Below are 14,272 nucleotides of genomic sequence, written 5' to 3'. Positions count from 1 at the left end.
ATATAGGTCCCCAGAGTTCCCTGTAGGGTCCCCAAAAAAGTGTATGGATCCTCCAGGTTTCCTGAATAAAATATATGGATTCTCCGCAATCCTTGACGAAATATAAGAGATCCCCGGGTTTCCCGAATAATATGTGAGTTTCCCGACCCAAGAAACAGTTTTTTCTTAATATCTTGTAGAATTTCTTAAGTAAGGCATTATAGAACCAAAAATCTTTTTATTTGCTTATAACGCTCTTAGTTCCATCACTGAGAATACTATAAGTAAAGTGGCTCACTCTTAAGGATCTTAAGAGCTTCTATAGGCATTGCAACAGAAAATTATGACTTTAAGTCTTTTAAAAGTGCACTAAAAGACTTATCTAATACTTGGTTCTATAAGGCAGCTATTTGGCTTCTTAGGGAATTCTCTGTAAATATATGTAAGTTTCCTGAATTTCCTACGAGTCCCTGAATTCCTGGTGAGTTTCTAAGAAAAAAAGGGGTGGCAAAGCGTCCCAGGCTTTGCGAAATGCTCGAACTTGTGACTTTGATGCTATACCTCAAAAGTACTTTCGCATCATTTACCGTTTCCCGGTACCGAACCGATTTGGATCGATTCATGAATCACTCAATAGATTCCACAAAATAGTTTGAAAAGTAATAAAAATTATATTCTAACAAAAATTACTTATCGGTAAATAACCGGTTCCTTACCGGTTCACAACCGATTTGAATCGACTTATAAATCACTCAAAATATTTCCAAAAATACACCTCAGGAGTAATTTAATTGAATTTCGTATAAAAATTATTTATCGGTTATGAACCGGATCATTACCGATTCAAAACCGATTGGAGCCGGTTCAGTTTTATAGAAAATTCCAAGACCTTTCCAACGAGCCCAAACATGACCCCATTCACTTGATAAATGCGTTCTCTAGTGTCTTTTTAACCCTTGACTTTGAGAAACCGTTATTAGGAATGATTCAACGGTATTTTCGTCTAAGGTAATCTCTGGGTAATCCGCCTGGGTAATCTCTAAAACATATCCAAAAATAAAAAAAATCGCACGACGCGTTTTCGAGCAATCCCAAAAAAACATGGTTTTGGAGGGGTAGGGGAGGGTGGGGAAAAAAATGAGGGGCATGTTAACGATCCTTGGGTCGACTTATGGGGAGGGTCCCCCGAAGACCCCAAGTCGCTATCTCTTACCGTTTGGCCTCTAGAGCTGGCGACAGCCGGACGGACAGACGGACATACGGACAAACAGCGTGACGACATTTCTCAGAAATCGTCTGAAACGTGAAGATTTGTTGCCAAAAGTGGTCTCCGGGGGGGGGGGGTTAAAGGTGGAAATTTTGGGAAATGATAAAATCGAGGCATTATATAGGGTAAAGTGGGATAAGTTGGACAGTGGTACAAGTTGGACAATGGTACAATTTGGACAGGGCTTTTTGTCTTGATAAATTTATTACTTCATTTTTATTTGTATATTTTTAATGCTTTAATTTTAGAATTTGGTTCCTTGTGTTTGAAAACAAATTTTGTACTGTATTTATCAAGAAAAAAGCCATGTCCAACTTGTACGGGCGAATTGTCCAACTTGTAAAACTAATTCCAAATTATACACTTTACCCTACTGCTCTCTCCATGGAGTTCGAGCAGTAATATCTGGGTTCATGGGTTTTTTTTGAAAAATGTATGGATTTCCTATGAGATCCCCATGAGTTTTCTGAATAAATGTATGGGCTCCTCGGGTTCCCTAAAAGCTGTACGGGTTCTTTGTGAGTTCTACATGGGGTTCTTGAAAAATATATGGATTCCACAATTTTCTTGAAAAATTATTTAGGCTCCTCGGATTCCCTGAAAAAATATATTAATTCCCTAAAAAATATACGGGTTCCCCACGAGTTCCCTGATAAAAATGGATGGGTTTACCGAGTTTCTAATTAGTTTTAAGAAGAAAGTACGGATTCCCTATGATCTTCGTGAGTTCTCAGAAAAAGATGTATGGGTTCGCCATGAGTTTCCTGAAAAATATATAAGTTCGTCAGGTTTCCCAAGAATTCCCAGATCTCCTCGATGAGTTCCTAAAAAAATATATAGTTTTCCCAGAAATATGTTTGAATCCCCGAGAGTTTCCTTAAAAATGTTTGGGTTTCCTAAATTCCCTAAGTTCCTCGGATTCTCCGAAATATGTATGGGTTCCCCAGGTTCCTCGTGTTACCTGTGGGTTCCCTGGGTTCCTCATAGAGTTCATGGCTAGATTGGCTCAACTTCTCCGAAATGAGTTACCTCTTATACTGGAATGAAGCAGTCAGAAAATATAATAGGCTTAAAGATAAGCAAATTGTTCTTCCAAGTAGCCAATAAGTGAATATTTTTACAAGATTATAAAATATATATTTTCTGGAACAAGCAAGAACTTGTCAAGAAAACCAATGTAAAGGCCAAGCCCTAATCATTCAGTGTTTGTAACTTTTGTGACTTAAATTTTCATTAAGGAGAAATGGGGCACCTTTAAAACAGGTCTTATTTCCTATTTTTACGCAATTGGTTTGTAAAGCTAAATTTTATCAGAATAAGATATATTCCTTTAAAAAAAAGAAGGAAAGAAAAACATTATTTTAAAGGTGTCCCACTTCCCCCTATACATTATTTAGAGAGACACACTAATTCGAAACTGATTTGCAGAGAAAAGGATTCGAAATGACCCTAAGTATAATTCTCAGATATGGTTTAAATACTCACACAAAAAATTCAATATCAGTTAGAATGTAGGCATGGTTCGCACAGAGTGAACCTTCAAACGATGTGAATTTTCTATTCGTTTGCAAAGAGTTGACTCAGCATTTCTCATCTCGTCTCATTAGCCTAATAAATTATCTATCTTATGGCTAAGAAATGACGAACTAGCACTTTGTAAACAAAGAGAAAATTTGCGTTGTTTGAAGGTTCACTCTGTGCGAACCATGCCAACATTCCCCTATAGGTGTCACATTCTGTCGAAAGATTTTGAAATAAGGCCAATTTTCTCTACTTCTTTACCCATTGACAAGGGCTTTTCAACTCGTGCCGAAAACTTAGGGACAAGTTTGTTTTTATTTCTTTCGAATTGATCAACAAGTTCCAATATAATCCGAACCACCTTACTCAGATTCAATAGAACCGGAAAACTTATGGGCCAAAATTTAAGAAAGCAGTACGTTAAAGTTTTCACTGAATTATACAACTTTTCTTATAAGTTCCAAAGACGGAAATACAAACTTTGGTCGTTTTTTTCTGTTTAATTCTTCGTCACATTTCGAGGATTGATGTCCTTTTCATTTGAAGTGGCGGGATAGAAAAAATCATGTGCAAGCGAGAAATGCCTTCATTGCGCTTGGACTGGGTAAATTGAATTACAGGCCCGATAAAGAGAACAAATCAATCTTTGAAACGTCAGCATCGTCGTAAAGTATTAAATAACTTAACGGAGAAAATCAAGGTTCCATTTTACTGTTCACGATCTACTTATCTTATTTGACCGGTCTTTTAAAAAAAATTGTGGAACCGTGATGAGAAGCATTTAGTTCTAAGAAATAACTCTTCACAAATCCTCAAATATTTGGATTTAGACTAACTAAGAAAAACATTGATTAAAAAATCAAAGCTTTTCCATTTTATAGAGTCTTAAATATCTTAACTCATGTCTGATACTCAGATTTCTATCAATGTTACTCCAATAGGAATTGTTGAAGGTATTCAAGTATTTCTTTTTGGTCATATTAAAAACCCCTGGCTCTGATGTTTAGATTTTATTAAATAATTTTTTTTTTTGAAAAGCAAAGGAATTTTGGCACAATGTGTGACAAAGTCAAAATTTTCAAAATTCCACAGCCGCCAATTCAGTTCCACAGCGCCGTGAAAATTGAAAATTAAAATTTTCACCGATGACAGCCTTCATGAATCTACTTATATTTATCATACTTAAATCTATTAAAATTTATTTTATGATTAAACAAAAAAAATAAATAAAAATAAAATTATCGAAATTTTGAACCCTCCTTTTGAAATTACTTTTTTGCGGATGACATCAATTTAGGTCGCCCAAAAAATCAATTTTGATTAGTAAGAAGGTCAATTTTGATCAGTACGAGTTAGTAAAATACCAATTTCGATCATAAAAAAAAATAATTTTGGTCAACAAATAAATTAAATCCACAAAAAATGAGTCCAATTTATACAATTATGTGTTCGTCACCCCTTTTTATTCAAGAAAATTTCGTAAAATCAAAATTCACATCCCTTTATTTCTCAAACGCTTTGCGCACATCCCATTTTTTTACATTTTTTTTATATCATCAAACCAAATTTAATTTATATTTAAACCAAATTTGAAGACCAAAATTGGTGTCACTTAAAGTTTAGGATAACACTATAGGCAAAATAAAGTACTCTTTAATTTCCTTTTCCAAAACTTACGTGGTGATTCCACTGCAATAAGAGTTCTGAACTCATCAAATTCTTATTCTTTACTAACCGAAATTGCACTTTATTGGTCCCGGCATACATTTACAGAAATATGCATCACATTGGAAAACTGATGGTATGGAAATTTCAACTTTATGAAATTTTTCTAATCTAAAGGATGTTCTTATGGCTCTGGTGCACCTTTTTGGTTAGGAAAATTTCATGAAATCAAAATTCACATCCTTTTCTTTTTCACTAGTTTTGCATGTCTATCTCATTCTTTCGTACTCCAAATTCAATTGAGCTAAATTGAATTTGTTGTGATATTTAAAGCAAGCAGATGAAGAGTGCGAAAGAATACGACAGACATTATGTGAAGCGTGTCAGAAAGAAAGACATTCGAATTTCGATTTCACGAAATTTTCCTAACCGAAAAGGTGCGCCAGAGCCATAAGAACATCTTTTAGATTAGAAAAATTTCATAAAGTTGAAATTTCCATACCATCAGTTTTCCAATGTGTTGCATATTTCTGTCCCACTCTTTCACGTTCAAATCCTAATTGAGTTAATACGTTGTCCACAAGAAGAGTGCGAAATTATGAGACAAACATATTCAGTACGTTTGAATAAACATTATAGAAAGAAAAGGATGGATAAGTACATTGCATTAAATTTTACTGTTCTAAGAGGTGTAATGGAAGTATATTAGGGTAAAGTGATATAATTTGGAATTAGTGTTACAAGTTGGACAATTCGCCGATGCAAGTTGGACATGGCTTTTTTCTTGATAAATACAGTACAAAATTTGTTTTTAAGCACAAGGAACCAAATTATAAAACTAAAGCATAAAAAATATACAAATAAAAATGAAGTACCTACTAAATTTATCAAGACAAAAGGCCCTGTCCAAATTGTACCATTGTCCAACTTGTACCACTGCTGTCCAACTTGTACCACATTACCCTACTGACCAAATTTGGATTTTCACTGACCAATAGTATTTTGAAACACCCCCAAATTTTTATTTTTCAATAACTCAACCCCTATGGCATCGATCGGGCTGAAATTTTAGTATGTTTTAGCTGGGCCTAAGAGGTTTCGATCGATACCAAACTTAACCCCCTCCGACCCCCCTGACCTGAGCTAGAGGGTGTCCAAAAATTCAATTTTCAAATGGTAATATATCCGCTTCTAATTATCGGAATTCGAAAAATTTTGGTGCTTTGGAAAGCTCTCGTTGAGTACTACAACCATTCTTGCACAGAAACTTCATCCGATTTAACCAAAGGTCCAATTAATCGAAAAATCAATTTTCGATTAATCGATCTCGAATGTTTCGAAAACTAGACGATGCTTTTTCTTTAAATTTTAGTATGTTGTAGCTGAGGTCGAGACCTTTCCAACGGTGGGTCGCAGTCCTCTCTCGATGTTTCTCTGACCTGAGCGATAACCAAAAATGTCTTGACCGGACTGCATTTTTTGTGTTTATGGAGGGATTTTGATGAAATTTTAGCCTATATTGTATCTGAGAGCACGATCTTTCTAATAATGGGTCCCATCCGTCTCTACCCCAACCCACTGTACCCCGACCTTACCATATCCATCGATTTATTATTAACTGATTTCAATGAACTTTTTTTTTACTTTTGTTGGTCTTCCCCACTCAGACTACTTAAAATAGAAAATGACCAGTGATAGGTCCAGATAAGCTTATGGTAGCTAAGACTCTTTACAGATGCTTGCATCTCTGAATACGTGAAAATTCGATTGTGAGTTGAATTTTGAGGGTAAAGAATCGCGTTGAGCCAATTTTATCCATTTCGACCGCCGCGAACAGTTTACTCGACGCGATTCTTTACCCCCAAAATTCAACTCACAATCAAATTTTCACGCATTTCGAGTTGCACGCATTTCGAGATCATCTGTAAAGAATCTCAGCTACCATAAGCTTATCTGGGCTTTTGGGATTGCTCGGAAACGCATCGTCCGATTTTTTCATTTTTCGTAATTGTTTTAAAGACTAGGGTCGGAGGAACGTCTGTTCGACAGGGAACCCCTATTGACACTTTTGTCAAAATGCTGAAAATTATTTAATGTATCTAGTAAAATATAAATAATATAACGTTTTTTCTGTAATATACCTTTTACGATAAACAGAGATGTTCAAATTTCATATCCCAAATGGTACAGAGTAGGGTGTCAATAGGTGCTGACACGAGTTCTTAAAGTGTCAATAGACGTTCCTTTCACCCTACTTAGATTTAGGCAGACATTCGCCCTTATACAAAAATACCGTTGAATCATATCTAATAACAGTTTTTCAAGATAAAAGGTTAAAAAGGCTCTAGAAAACGTATATTTGCCAACCGAACACTGATAAAAATAAAAGGGTCAAATTGACCCTTTTCAAAAGGATGGATCGTATTTGACCCTTTGAAAGGTTCACTTTTGTATCTCTTGAAATTTAGTATGCACATTTATCACGAATAATCTTGTTTTATTGTAAACTTATTACTGATATCATATTTCTCTCATCTGAGCGAACACCAAAGATCACTTTTTCATTGTTTTTTTATTCGTTTATTCCGGAATTAAATAGATGTCAAAACCGTGACCCTTTCGAAGGGTTCCTGGTGACCCTTTCAAAGAGTCAAATATGATCCATCCTTTGGAAAAGGGTCAATTTGACCCTTTTATTTTTACCAGTGAATGGTATCATATTTGGGTTTGTTGGAAAGGTCTTTAAATTCTCGACAAGTCTGAACTGCTTCATGAACCGGTAATGAACCGGCTATGAATCGATAAGCATTTTTTCTTCGAAAATTAATTCTATTCTTAAGACTATTTTGAGGGATCTTTTGAATGATTTATGAATAGGTTCATAACCGCTTTATTATTTATTTATCGGTTGAGAACAGATAAATGATAGATGGTGCAAAAGTACTTTTGATGTATAGCATCTAAATCACGAGTTCGAGCATTCCGCAAAAACTGAAATGTTTTGACACATCATTTACTTATCAAATTTGATTTTTCCTTCTAGTCAAATTGGTCAAATTCAATTTCTACTATCCATTTTAAACTAATAAAATTATTTGATTTTCAAACTGACTAAATTTACTATTTTACCGAGCAAATCAATTTTTTGCTTTTCAAATTTGACTTTCTATACCGACTGACTATTCTTACCAAAATGTTTATTATTGTGCTGCAGCCATTTATTATCTCTCTATGTGGTTTTCCATCTTCTTTATGCTCGCTGATCTAAATTTGTACTGATTTATTTTTGACTTATTAGAAAATTTAAATGGAATATATGTTACTTGAAAAATTCATTGCCTAAAAATTTCTGATAATGAAATTTTTAGCTTAAAATGAAATTAATAAATACCTACGTGAATGCTGAGTATTAAGTACTGAGTATTATTACAATTGATTAGTACAATTTAGCATATTTCTTGATTCAGTAATCAGTAATAAATTTAAGATTATAATCTCAATTATTGACATTTTTTTTTACAGAAAATGCCAACGCTGAAAGTGAACAGAAGAAAAAAGGGCATTTGAGTTCTCGGATGATGATCCCCGGCAATACTTGGAGCAGTGTTTGGGACTCTGCTAAACCGGTGCCGGCTCGACGGCAGGTTTGTGTCACTGATTGAGATACTTTTCCTCTCTCAATTCTCTCTCTCTCTCTCAATCTTAATCTGTTCAGTATAAATTCCCAATTTCCTCAATTATCCTCAATTTTCTCTCTTAAATCGTTCAGAGGCGACTGTTCGATGATACCAAAGAGGCTGAGAAGGTGCTGCACTTCCTCGAGTCTCGAAATATTGGTCAAATTGCCGAATTAACAACACCCACACTTTTCCATGCGGCTATTCTCAAGATACAGGAGGAAATTGCCCAAGATGACTTTAAAATTCCAGCAATGACCGAACAGATGGAAAAGATTGTAGCTCAGTGCTGCAAATTGTCGCGTGAAAATTGGCTAAGTCCAGGAAGTCGTCCGTATGGGATTCGTAGCAAAAAATGGCAGAATCTCCTGTTGGAACTGACCAACATGGAGTATCATGTTCTGGAGGCAAGAAGCTTAATTGTGAAAGTGTTGGGATGCGAAAAGAAAGAACTGACAGAATGGGAGAGAAATCTTCTGAGTGAACTGCTGAAGGAGCATGAATGTGAGCTGAAGAATGGCTCAAAAGGAGAAGTCTCTATGCAGATTCTAGGGCTTTTTGAAGAGTGGAAGAATAGCATGATTGAACAATTTGGAGATGGGGATCAGATTTTTGGGAATAAGGTGAGTGAGAATTATAATGAAAGTCATCAAAAGAATGTGATGAGTAGCGTCTATTTAATTTCAGCCCCTTCCTAATCCTATAGAACGACAATTTATACTGAGAGTGTCAGGAAAGACACTAGTGAGAGGCATGGCTGGTCCACAATTCCTTCGGGCTATCATGGGACAGAATCAATTCCGTCTCTGCGGTGCTTTCTCACAGGATACCAATTTCCTCTGAATTCATCTGCAAATGATCAGCGAAAGATTTCCATAAGATATTAACCCATGAGCAACATTTAGAAATGAACTGCACTTAAAGGAAATCATTAAAACTTACAGAAATAAAATTATTGGAAAAATCGAAAAAAAATCTACAATTTGTCTCTATGCTGCACAATTCATCCCCATTGCAAAAGAAAGCGGAATAGGAATAACAAGCGAAAAATTCCTTGGAATTTTCCACTATTTTTCCTTAAAAAATTCCATAGGAATTTTCCATACTAGGTTCCAAGGAAAATTTAATGGATTTATGCTGGATTTTTTCTATAGAATACATCCATGGAAATGCTCGTGGAATTTATGTGGATTTTTCCACCAAAATAAAATGGAGAAAAAATGAAGCTGTCACATGCACCTCATGATTTTACTTCCGAATTTTATAGAAACGGCAAAGATTACGAGGATTGTAATATGTTTTTATAAACCAGCAATAACGAATTGACACTTTGAGCAATAAAAAAATATTTTATTAAAAAAAAAAATTTTTCCTAAAATATATATTAATTAACATAAAAACAGCATTATTTTAGGTTGGCGACCTTTTTAATGTAATCACTTCATTATTATCTACACGAAACGCAGCATCGCATAATTAATTATATTATAATTGCCACATGAATCACTAGAAATGTTTGCGGAAGGTTTGGAAACAAATTCTAAAAGTTGTCGCAACACCATTTTATTTGTTTGACATTTCAGAAAACTAGTGGAAAAATCCATATAAAACACTATGGAAAGATAGTGGAAATTTCCATATGTTTTTTCCAGCTTATCCCGCGGACGTTTCACGTGTGAGTTTCCATATAAATCTTCCGCGGAATGCCGCGGAATTTAACGCTGGAATTCCAGCATGTCGTACTAGTAAATTCCATGGAGCACTATGATTTCCATGGAATTTCCGGCTTTAAATTCCATAGGAAAACTTAGTGGAATTTTAGCGTCAAATTCCAGGGAATTTAGCCATTTGGACGCAAGTTTTCCATTGGAATTTTTGCGGAATTTTGCTATGGGGAAATCCTGCTTTATCCTAAGTCGTCTGTTCAGTAAGATTTTATGCGTCTCTGTCGATCTTTGTTTCAGCTTTAACTCTTTAAGGACGAGTGACAGACAAATTATTCATATTTTTCTCTATACGAATGAAACTGACAATTTAGGCAAAAATACCTGCCATCCTCAGTCAGCTCAGAAAAGTACCATAATGTACCTGAAGCCCTAAAGTAAGTAATTGGCAACAAATATTATGAATAAAAGCATGAATAATAAGCTAATTCAAAATCTGCTCCAAATGGAAATTTTTTGCTACTACGGCTACTCCAAAAGGAAAAATCATTGTTTTCACGATAAATACAATACTAAATTATTATATTTATATAATTTTATAAAGAACAGTTTAGTTATTTGGGTAATTTTGCTCCAAATTAAGCGAAAATCCATTCATATTTACTAATTTTAATTTGTTAATTTCTCAGAAAAATTGAAAGTGTACCTTTTCACCATCGAATTTTTCATCGATCGACCATGTTTTCCAATGAAAAACAAAATGAAACTGATGTTTATTCATTTTATTTAACATTTAATGTCACATTTCTGGATAATATTAGTTAAATTATGTGCTTATCTTTATTGGTAACGTTCAGGGGGGTGACATTAGCTCTGAAAAATGCGACCAGTTTTAGTATAATTTTTTTCTTGTTTTCGTACACATTTCACAGGATATGTTCAAAACTACGCAGGTTGCCAATTTGGGGTTTTCGGTTGCCTATTCTATATTAAATTGGCTTTTATTTTGTATTTGTATTATTTGCTAATTCATTCTACAGTGACAGAAAATAGCTAATAAACTGAAAGTTTTTTTCGTCACGCTAGAAACCTATGGGAAACATAGGAAATGTCATGCCCCTGGTAACGTTTCTTGGAGTTTTCAAATGAAATAATTACCTATTTCGTAAACAAAGAGTTTTTCTGAAATGTCTGCAAATGCTTCAATAGGAAACCCTTCAAATATGATTTTTTTGGAGAGATTTTCTTATTGGTTAAAATGAAAATGGAGAAAAGACCATAAATAAGAACAAATCCTGCACTCAAGAGCAATTCAGAAAGGTTTTGGAAGCTTTTCGTCGTGGTTTCACTTACACTGTTTGTCTCCAATTAAAAACTTTCCCTTGTCTCCATTTGGATCAATTTGTTTCCAATAGAAGCATTTTACGCTGGCGTATTTTTCTTGTATTTAAGTAGTTTTCAAATTATATCTAAAGATTTTTCACTAAACTGTAACATTCTAGAAGAGTCAAGGAGCAAATTTATATAATTCTCTGGAAATGGTTGTGAATTAGGACATTCATTCTAATGAGTTTATTTGAAGATGTTCCGGTAATCGTCTGTATAGGATTGGAATCACCTCAAAATTAAATTTATTTATTTTTAAATATTAGAAAAACCTAATTTTTGATATATTTTAGGGGGGTAGGGATCGTATTAGGGGGAGGGGGGAAATAAAGAGATTAGCTTCGAAATATTATCATTTGAGGAGGGGTCATCGAAGAGCGTAAGTCTATATCTCTTATAGTTTGAGTCGTCTGAATTTTATATGGGTCAGAAGATAGAAAAAACGCGAAAACAGTATTTTTAAAAGAGAACTGTTACCGCTACTTTACCGATTCATCACCGATTTCGACTAATGCAGTCGGGTTCAGAATTAAGACCTTTCAAAAAAATTATATTTGTGGCTAATATTTAGTTTTAAATCCGTTAAGTTTAAATCCGTTGAAAATTAGGCTCTAGAACAAAGGTGTGCAAGAACCGTTGAAACCGAATAATCGTCAAAATCAGTTTGCTCAGGTAGCGTTTTGACCATTGACGAACAAGCTTTATTTGACGTTTTTTTCAATTTCAAACGGTTCTTGCGCACTTCTGCTCTAGAAAGTGGTTGAACTTTGAACCTTGAAGAATTCAAGGTCAAAGTCAAGGATTTTCGGTGAAAAGCATCGCAAGACAAAATGTTCAGCTGGATTACCTTCAAAACATGTCCAAAATTTGACGAAATCGCCAGGATCAATTTTGAGATAAGTGGAAAAACGTTTTTGGAAGGAACTCGCAGAGATCGGACCCGAGGTAACTTTTGGCGGCGATGATCCAATTTTAAATTAAAGCAAATTGAGCAAAAAGTACCTTATAGAAGGCTTTTCCTTTGTTTTATATGCACCAGAGTGTCTTATAGAATTCAATATATTTTTTTTATACTTGTTGTGTACAAAGAGCACGTCGTTGACCATCTGTGGAGAAAATATAGACCTCTTTTATATAATGCAGGACTCTCAACGAAGGAAAAATGTGTCTCTTGTAATGTTTCAAAATATAGTTTAAAAATAAAGTCTAGGGAAAGATGTAAGTTGAAGTTGATTTTAGAAGTTATGAGATAGATCTTAGAAGAAGAACACTGAAATTTAAGAATTTTTTGTTATATACTAGAAGTTTAAATGCGTTTAAAATCACGTTAAAATCATGGTAAATGCATTTAAAATCACGCACAGTTCAATCACAAATCGGCAAATGCGCTTAAAACCACGCACAGCTTAAACATAAAACGGTAAAAGCGTTTAAAATCATGCACAGCTCAATCATAAAACCGTAAATGCACTTAAAATCACAACAGCTGAATCATAAAACGGTTAATATTGAGCTTAATATTGAGCTTAAAATTACGAATAGCTCAATCATAAAACGGTAAATGCTTTTAAAATCACGCATAGCTCAATCATAAAATGGTAAATACGCCTAAAATCACGCACAGCTGAATCACAAAATGGTAAATGCGCTTAAAATCACATACAGCAGAATCATAAAACGGTAAATGCGCTTAAAATCACACACAGCTCAATCATAAAACGGTAAAACTGCTTAAAATCAGGAACAGCTCAATCATAAAACGGTAAATGCACTTAAAATCACGCACAGCTTAATCATGAAACGTGAAATGCGTTTGAAATCACTCACCGTTTTTTGATTGAACTGTACATGTTTTTAAACGCAATCTTAACCGTTTGATGATTCTGCTGTACGTGATTATAAGCGCATTTACCATTTTGTGATTCAGCTGCGCGTGATTTTAAGCGTATTTACCATTTTATGATTGAGCTATTCGTAATTTTAAGCTCAATATTAACCGTTTTATGATTGAGCCGTGTTTGATTTTAAGCGCATTTATCGTTACGTGATTGAGATGTATGTGATTTTAAGTGCATTTACCGTTTTATTATTGAGATGTGCGTGGTTTTAGGCGCATTATTAACCGTTTTTTGATTGAGCTCTGTATATTTTTAAGCGTATTTTTAATCTGACATCACCTATTTCTAGCCACATATTGACATTTAACCTTTTCCAAAAACCGCTTGTTAATATCTCTTTCCGTTCTCTCCCTAGTATAGTGGTTATGTTCACGAAAATCGATTTTAGCGCATATGTTCGTGATCTATGAGTGTTCAAATGCGTAAATCCAAAATTTGGGCCCGATCTGACAAGGTCGCATTTCACCTGTGACCACAAAAGCTGAGATTGTAAAGAATCTCGGCTAAAAAGATCACTCAAATCGATTAATAAGCATTTTAGAGATAGAGTCTACTTATATCATAGAGCGAGTGCTCTCCAGCTTAATCAATTGGGTGTCTGTATTTCTTTATAGTGTAAAATATATTTTGTTAATCCGAGTATTTTAAATAAAAGGTGACTCTACTCTTTTAGCAACGACTGTATTCGACGTAGACAGATTTACAGGTATTGCAAATACTTCGGGTAGAATTAGAGGGAAAACGTTTTCCGCTTCCGGTTTGTGTCGCGAATACTGGCGCGCAAAATAATTGTGACGTGATGGTTGCTAAGGACAACGATGGGACAGGTCGATGGCTCTCGCTCTTGAATCTACGCATGAGCCAAGAATCATTGTGGGTGTTTTTTTTTGCAAGATTTTCCTTAAATTGCAATTTCGAAGGATTTACATGAAATTTTTGAGGAAATTTCAATGATAAACCATAGAGGAAAAACAGGACTGCAGGATGAGCTGAAAAAATGTCTGTCGGTGCATGATTAAGGGGGACTTTTTAGAGGAAAAATCAATCCAGGAAGAGATGAGAGATGCATGGAAAAGTCCATGAATGTGTGCGTTTGAAAGGCGAATTTTGCACGATGATGGTCTGAAAATAGAATCCGACTACCACAGCTTTTCGCCGTGGAGCCAGTCTGTTGATACCGCTGAGGCAGGTTCATCAGTTGAGGACCAAATTTTC

At 34.7% G+C, this 14,272-nt stretch overlaps 2 protein-coding genes across 2 annotated transcripts in view; one reads left to right on the top strand and one right to left on the bottom strand.

Annotated features, from left to right (window-relative positions):
* LOC129805693 (rab3 GTPase-activating protein catalytic subunit) overlaps nucleotides 1-9,084 on the top strand; it is a 159,053-nt gene extending 149,969 nt beyond the window's left edge. The window contains exons 5-7 of the mRNA XM_055853776.1: nucleotides 7,955-8,076; nucleotides 8,202-8,732; nucleotides 8,797-9,084. Of these exons, the coding sequence (XP_055709751.1) occupies nucleotides 7,955-8,076; nucleotides 8,202-8,732; nucleotides 8,797-8,952 (809 nt within the window). The 3' untranslated portion in view covers nucleotides 8,953-9,084. The remainder of the gene's footprint in view (nucleotides 1-7,954; nucleotides 8,077-8,201; nucleotides 8,733-8,796) is intronic.
* LOC129805707 (cell cycle checkpoint protein RAD17) overlaps nucleotides 1-10,677 on the bottom strand; it is a 197,637-nt gene extending 186,960 nt beyond the window's left edge. Inside the window, exon 1 of the mRNA XM_055853803.1 lies at nucleotides 10,667-10,677. The gene's annotated coding sequence lies outside the window, so the exon portion shown is untranslated. The remainder of the gene's footprint in view (nucleotides 1-10,666) is intronic.
* Nucleotides 10,678-14,272: the final 3,595 nt, after the last annotated feature.

The sequence above is a fragment of the Phlebotomus papatasi genome, chromosome 3 (assembly GCF_024763615.1).
Source record: "Phlebotomus papatasi isolate M1 chromosome 3, Ppap_2.1, whole genome shotgun sequence".
Classification (NCBI taxonomy): domain Eukaryota; kingdom Metazoa; phylum Arthropoda; class Insecta; order Diptera; family Psychodidae; genus Phlebotomus; species Phlebotomus papatasi.
This window is presented reverse-complemented; position numbering and strand designations above follow the sequence as displayed.